Raw genomic sequence first — 7,772 nt, forward strand, 5'->3', positions numbered from 1 at the left:
TTGTTGCTTTTCTCGTGGTTCTGTAAGATCCACTTTAGAACAAATTAAAAATAATAGTTTAGGAGAACAACAGGATTTGTAAACGAGCTGTTTTCATATGAATTGTTAGCAGCAATATTTGTGTTCTGCACCACTATTCTAAAATGAAAAAAGTCTAAATTGTTTTCTGGTCTCTTGCTCTTTTTAAAGATGAAGGAAGATGCTGAAGAGGTATTGCTTACCATTCTGTCAGTGGCAGAATATCTCACAAACTCTTTCCTAGACGTGCTTTTCTGTCCTTGTTTTTGTTACATTCTGCCCCCTGGGTCACGGTACGTGACCGCCTCTGTGGAGGTTTGCTTCAGTTTCTAAGCCTGATGTTTGTCCCTGTGTTCAGACTGGTTCTATGAAAAACTGCGTCCTTTCCTTTCAGACTGATTGATTAATCTGATTTCCCGGGTTTCTTGAAAGCCTTTTTTTCTCCAATCAGATTTTAAACTGCTGGGGGACTAAACTAGGCGTTGTGATTATGAAGTAAAAAGCTGTTTAGTTACCTGCCTGGTGTCTTCTTAAGGTGTATGACATCCAGGGGAACCTGCAGGATGGCAGCCAGGTGGTTGTGTCGGTTATATTTGAAAACAAGTGCAGCAGCTTCCTCAAATCCATGGAGTTCAACGTGTTGGACTCTCTGAACTCCAAACTGCAGAGGCCAGAGGGCTCGGGTCCGCACGACGGCCTCGTCGTCCCCTTCCAGCTTCCTCCAGGTGAGCAAATATGTGCAGAATGCATCCAGAACACCCTGCTGTGAAGTTGTTCCCCAACTGAAATGTCTTTTTTCTCTGTTGATGAAGGAGTGTCCAATGAGGCACGGTTTGTCTTCACTGTGCAAAGCATCGTAATGCCGCAGAAACTGAAGGGAACTCTAACCTTCATTGTTAAGGTTGGTATTCAGGTTCACATGAAAACCATTATTCCTGTGAAGAAAACCGTTTTTAGATCAGTTGCATAAGTTTTCAATTTAGTCTTCGAGCTGCTGTGTGCATGGCTCAGAATTTAGTTTGTGACATTGGGGATGTTTTTATCTTTTTCTTAAATCCCTTTTCATTATTTTAAATGGCTTTTTGTTTAAGCCTGATATATAAAAAAAGCACAAAACAAATGGGAAATCCCCAAAGCGGAGCAGGGTTCCCATAGTGCCTGTAGAAACTTACCCAGTGACTACGTCAGCTGACCAAAAGTCGAAGCAAACTGGGCCTCCACTGCGAGTCCTGAGAAAAGACGGCTAAACTTTATTATGAGGTGAAAAACGAAAGGTTTATGAATGTTTACAATCGTAAATGTTTTTCCAAAGTTCCTTCACGCCTTCATCACTGGCCAGGTCTGGATAAGTAGAGAACAAAGAGAACAGGATGGACAAATGTTTGTTTTCAGACTTTTCTTATTTTATCATCTAGATCACAACAAATTTTACATTTCTTTAAAAAAATTTTATTTTCTACATTTTTGTATCTTAAACATTTTAGATTTGACATAGAACAATGTAACATGATGAAAGCTATTAAAGGTTTTACAGTTTGTATTTAGTTGGCTCTGTTATGTCCAGATTTGATTCTGTGTTGTAGATCTTAAAGTAGAGCAGATATTCATAATTCCTGAAAACTAACAAACTAAGTTTAAAAGGGAGAGAAGTGAAATAGCCCTTTACTACTCAGAGGTAATCCTCACAATTGTTTTTAAGAAAAATAAAATAAAAAATGGAGCCTAACTGGGTAAATGTTCTATTAATGTCAAGAACGGTATAAAAATCTAGAAGTTTGAGTCTGGTGAAGCATGAAGCTTTTAACCGGACGATGTGCAGGACCTCTGCTTATAGGAGAATCTTAAATAAAACTGATCACACACATGTTTAACCTGGACATGTTAGAGGACATCATTCCTGTATTTTACCAAAAAAAGAAAAACACATTTATGTAATGTTTTCTTTTTTGTCTTCCCCTCTGCAGAATGAAGACGGCTCAACTCATGAGAAACTGGACTTTAAACTGCACTTTACCTGCACCTCCTACCTAATCACTACTCCTTGTTACAGGTGAGAAATTTCAGCTTTACAGATATTTAAAAATGCCTGTTTGCTCTTTTCCAAATGAAAGAAAAAATGCTCTGAGCCCTCCTGGAATGTGCAGAATGAAAACTGCTGAACATTTGTTTAGGTCCATCTTGTTGTTTTTTGTTTGTTCTTTTCAGCGACGCGTTTGCAAAACTTCTGGAGTCGGGAGACCTGAAGAGCAGCTCGATCCGCCTGGAGGGAGTTAATATGCCCTTCCACCATCTGCTGGCCAGGATCTGCTTTCACCACCACTTCTCAGGTAATATTCCAGTTTTGTTTTGTTTCTTGAAACATTTAAATCATATTTTTTCTAAATTTAATAAACGTTTGACGTATTGGAACCAACAGATCTTTTTGCTTTTAATCACGAGATTGATTTCTTGTTTTGTGAGATTGTAAAACCACCCAGACGGAGTTATTATTCAGTTATTGTCCTAAGGTGAGGCCGGTGCTTGCTTTGCAAAAGCTCCTTTTAGTTTCCACCACCATCAGCACGTTGCAGAGTTGCAATACCTAGAGAAAAAAATGCAGGTTTGTGAATATTAGTAACAATGATGTGAGGTAAATAATTAAATCTCAGTAGTTTTATTCTATTTTAATGGTGGAACAATAAAAAGACTGAGCTCCAGCGTTAATAATAAGCCATCTTAGCACTACAATATCTGCTTCGTGTCTCTTGTTTTCCTGTGAATGTTTGTCTCGTCTATAAACTGCTCCATGTGGTCAAATTTAACTACATTCACCGTTGCTTTTTTTATACTGAGTTTCTAAACACAGCTTATGACTGTGCTAATCAACACTCTGAGGTCTTTTTATATCACCAGTTGGTTTTCAGAAACCCCATCTTAAAACAACGTATAACTCCATTTCTCTGCACTAGGGCAGAAATAACTGTGTCTAAATATGGAGCGGAGTTTAAATAACCTCTTTAAACTCATTGAACATTTTATTTATATTTGTAAAGTGTTATTTTGACTTATGAAGCACTCTTAAGAAGATCTTGCAGGGGTAGCATAACCAAATTGAAACCACAGGCAGTAATGAAAGTGATCCAAACCCCCACCAGCGAGTTTGGTCTTACGCTCACTTCCCTCTCCGTCCCAACAACCGTTCCCTCCACCAGACTTTGACTGTCTGCGTCGTAGCTCCATGTAACCCACCAGCCACTGAAAAACAATACGTGTCGTTATAAGAGTTGTACAATAAGCTTTTTGGATTCTACAATCTGCAAACATGTGAACGAAAATTCAATGCCAATGTCCTTTTTTTAATGGAGAAATGCTGTTTTATGCCGCTCGTGATCATTTGTGTCGTCTTGGACTAGTTGTGGAGAGGATCGACTCCTGTGCCTCCATGTACAGCAGGTCCATCCAGGGTCACCACGTCTGTCTGCTGGTCAAAACCGTAAGTGGACTCTTTGCTTGTTAGCCGGGTCCTTATTACCATATTTTAATTAGTGTTTAAGACATGTAAACAAAGGGAAAGGCAGATAACAAAGAGCTGTCCACCTCTATTTAATTAAAACCATGAGCATTGCATTCTTGATACAGCAAGAAGTTTACTTTATTATGTTTTAGCTTGTTCTAGAAGCCGGATTAGTTTTAATTGTAAATTAAGAGTCTCGGATGTTTTTTTTTTTATCAGTTAAACTTAATAAAACTTTAACTTTGTTGCTTGCTCTTTGCCAGTCTGGTGAGACGGTGTCCATCGACGCAAAATGCGACGAGCCGACGCTGCTCGGGAATGTGCTGGATGAGATCAAGCAGACCTTCTCTCAGTGCTGATGTTTCTGACGACCCCAGGGTGACCCCCGACCCCTCCGTGCCACCCGCTCCCTCATTAAAGCAACACAATCGCGTTACGAAACACTGCGGCTGGCACTTCCAGCTTCACCCTATTTATTAGTCCTCAGATTTTCAAGATTTCCTCCTGCTCACCTCACCCCGGTGCCCCCTCACCGTTTCCTCCTCTGCACTCTCAGCTCCGTGGTCACTCACTCGTGCTCTCCGTTGTTTTACAGACTCACCGTCTACACGCTTCGTCTTCTCTGCGGTGGACTTTGATTTTTTACTCGTGTTTTTTTTTTTTTTCCAGCTCCTCCTTCCTCCAGATTTGCCTCGCGTCCCCTGCTCTCTCCGGCCTTACCCCTCCGCCCTCCCCGCTCTGCTGGCAGTTCATTCTGTGACAGTCGTGTAATGTAACAACTGGATGTTTTGCTGTTGATGGTTGAATTGTACTTTCACTGTTTTGAGGTTTTATGTTTTCGTCTGTAGTTTGTTTTTGTTTGATCTACGGGTTTCTTCTCTTTCGTTTGACGCCCGTCTGCGCCTTTGTCTCGACTCCTCACTTCCTGCTTACTGTCATCAGCGCAGCTCTGCTCGGTGGGCCTGGCAAAACAATGCGACCGACTCTTTTGTTTCCAACTGGGTTCTAGCTGGGAGAATGTAGAACTCTAACCTGGTCCCTCACATGGTGAATGAAGACTACATATTTGGGCAGCTGCATCGATAATGAAGCAGGGATGAAACCAAAGCTAAATACACTAAACGGCGTTAAAGGTTTAATAAAAAGCTATCCCTAATTTCTTATCACCAATGGTCATAGCTGATGTGGCGTTAAAAAAAAAAAAGACTTAATGGTTATGTTGTTTCTTTCTTCTTTTTTTTCTCTGTGCCTTTTCTCTTACTGTCTACTCAAGCCCTTCAGAAGAATTTACATATCATTCCTTCCATAACTAAAACTGATTATTATTGTTATATAGTAAAACTGACCACCAGGAAGGAATATACTCTATCAGACGAGGTTTAGGCGTCCTATGGTCCAGTATTGGGTAAATCCCACCGCGAGGAAGCTCCTCCTCCTCCTCCTCATCCTCCTTGTGTTCGTGTGAAATATTTCCACCCGTGCCACTTGAACATTTGCATCACGGTTGTTCCGCCCATGTCAGCCAGCACCCAGGTGACATCCCTGGTGTTTCCCTGCCCTTCAGGAAACTGCCTTGCCTCTTTTCATGCACTTTTGTGTCATTTAGAAGTACGTTTTTCTTTTTTTCTTTGCTCCCACTTAGATAAATTTCTTGATTTGTTTATCTAGATTTGAGTTATTCATTTTTGACTGCTTACCCTGTTTAGCAAGATAAAAAAAAACAACAACTCTGTTCTTATATACTGTTAAGGCCCCTCCTTTGCATCAGTCTGCTGTTGTAGATAATTATGATGATGATGATGTCTGTGACCAGCAGGTCGGCCATTCCACTTGATATTCAGTCTAGTTGTAGAGTCTGAATACAGAGGTGATTCGTTGTTTTTCAGGAATGTCAAAAGAAAATGACCATGTATGTATTCCTTGTTCCTGAAAACAACCTCAGTGACTCCAAGAAAACTTGTCTCATCATTCATTATGATCATTATGTGCATAAAATTAGAATAAAATCTGTATATTGCATGATTAGGAATGTAATTTTTTTTATATTTTCTTCTGTTATTGTTTGATCACAAGACATGCTTAGACACAGTCATTCCATGATGTTGTTTTTTTTATTATCCCCCCTAAGTAATTTGTTTACTTGATCATTCTCTATTTTCAATGACATTGTGTTTTTTCTTTTTTCTTTTTTTTTTTAACCTGTTCAGACGCGATATCATGGATGTTTTAAATTATTAAGGAAGGAAGAGTTGCGTGTCATCACACCCAGGGCACAGGGCTGAGGTTTGGAAGTTCAGCTGAAGCAGTGTACCGAGAAGCAACCCACTGTCTCAATTCTCTATTTGTTTAGTTCATTGTGAAGTCTTTTACCAAGTTTGGCTTGTGACATTGAAATATACTCTCAAATGAAAGGGTCAATATTTTCTATCTCCTCCATATTCAGTAATCAAGCTTACAGTATCATGATGTCAAGAGGACGACATAAATTATATACTCTCCCTTTAAAGTCCACCACAATTAGAAGTCAATGCTGGGAGAAGCTTCTGTAGTCTTTTTTTTGTGTTACAAAAATAAATCAATAAAATCTTGCGTATACCAAATGGTTATTTATGTCTCTGCTATTTATATTTTCAATTTTTTTTTTCCTAATCATTTCAGTAATAGTAGCAAAATAAGCTTTGCAATTTACCCTGGCCATCAAGATATTAAATTTACTAACCCTAACCCACAATGCTTAGCCCTCTGCTCCCTGATAACGACCAGCTGGTATCAATTCATGGATTTTGAAGTGATATTTCTTTCGGGGATCGAGGTTAGCTATCCTAAAAACTGCTTCCGGTTTAGACTTTCAAAATAGTCTACATCGATTTGTAATTTGTGTGCATAGATGGTGCCTCTGTTCTGGTACGGTTCATGAGAAAGAATTTATCCTGTGATGGCGGATGACATGCTAAAACATATAATTTTTGTTTTTTTACCGTTAAATTCGTAATGTGGCATCCTACAGCAATTTAGGTAAGAATATATTTGGCGGGGGTGGGATGCATGTTTTTATTTCCCCAATTGTGTAAAGTAGTGTACAACTGGCATTTAATACTTTGAAATTTGATACTTTAATACATTCATTCTCAGCCTTCTACATCTAAAAAAGGGTAATTTAACGTTTTAAAGGCTGAAACAAGGAATGGTTTACTGGAATTGTCTTTTCTTGTCACTAATGGTTTTTGTGTCAGTATACAGTGTGTTTTGTTTTTTTTGCCGACTGGAAAAAAGTGGATGGTTGGTGTGTAAGAAGTCTAGCGTAATCTCTGGGACACATTTGCTGAAGGTTACTCCAAAGTTGGCTTTAATCTTTAGTGAACAAACGAAGCATTTACCCAATGGAGAAAATACTGCTACCTTTTCAAAAGATTGATTACATCCTTAGCATGCCATAACCTTCTTCAGAAACCTTTTAAGCACAGGTTAAAAGAACTATACCTGAATGGATTTTTTTTATTTTTATTTTTTTCTGGTTAAGAAAAATGGGTTGTTTTTTTATGCAATGTATTAAGAGTTAAAAGATGTACTTTGATAACAATTGACTAATTGATTGCTGGAACACCAGGAATAAGCAGCGACCTGGGGACAACCCGGGATGACCTTCTCTGCCAATGGCACGACAAGTTGTGGATCGTTGCTAAGCAGCAGCGCCAGCATGACTGTCATGTGCATGCTGGAGGAGCTGCTGTTTACAGGGTATGTAAACAGAACAGCATGCATATAGGTATTAACCATTCACATAACAAAATATCTTTTACCTGCCACGTAGTCATTTATGTTGAAGAAAAGTCCCTCGATGAAGCTCTTCTGGAGGATTGTGCACTGCTTGAGGAGCCTGTTTAGTCTGGTGGGGAAAAACTGTTGGGGGGTGGGGCTTACAGTTCAAACTAAACTGTTCTTATGGTGCAAATTTGTGCAGGATTTGGGATAGTTCTTTTACTGGAGATGTGTGGCAGTAATAAAATCCCTTAAATATGTAGGACAGTTGGTTAAGAAGCACTGGCCTAAATGGAACCGGTCTGACAGCATGAAGTAGGCTAAAACAGCTTAAAAAGTGAAAACTTTGGCCTCATCAAAATAAGCTCAGTAGAAAAGAAAAACTCATTGACACCTTTTACTCTGAAAAAGATTACAGGCTCAGGCTTTGAAATTGCAGTGAACCATTGTGAGAATTCACAAATGGCGAACATATGAAATAGTGAAGGCCAATTGATCAAAA

At 39.2% G+C, this 7,772-nt stretch overlaps 1 protein-coding gene across 5 annotated transcripts in view; it reads left to right on the forward strand.

Moving 5' to 3' along the window:
• The window catches only part of ap3d1 (adaptor related protein complex 3 subunit delta 1), a 32,376-nt gene extending 26,261 nt beyond the window's left edge, over window positions 1–6,115 (forward strand). For 3 of the 5 annotated variants that reach the window (XM_021324194.2, XM_021324196.2, XM_012877828.3), the window contains 7 exons: window positions 190–210; window positions 554–743; window positions 831–919; window positions 1,983–2,068; window positions 2,224–2,345; window positions 3,411–3,490; window positions 3,775–6,115. In XM_021324194.2, the coding sequence (XP_021179869.2) occupies window positions 190–210; window positions 554–743; window positions 831–919; window positions 1,983–2,068; window positions 2,224–2,345; window positions 3,411–3,490; window positions 3,775–3,870 (684 nt within the window). In that variant the 3' untranslated portion in view covers window positions 3,871–6,115. The remainder of the gene's footprint in view (window positions 1–189; window positions 211–553; window positions 744–830; window positions 920–1,982; window positions 2,069–2,223; window positions 2,346–3,410; window positions 3,491–3,774) is intronic. The other 2 variants (XM_021324195.2, XM_012877829.3) reach the window with 1 other exon arrangement.
• Window positions 6,116–7,772: the final 1,657 nt, after the last annotated feature.

This window comes from Fundulus heteroclitus, chromosome 9 (assembly GCF_011125445.2).
Source record: "Fundulus heteroclitus isolate FHET01 chromosome 9, MU-UCD_Fhet_4.1, whole genome shotgun sequence".
NCBI lineage: Eukaryota > Metazoa > Chordata > Actinopteri > Cyprinodontiformes > Fundulidae > Fundulus > Fundulus heteroclitus.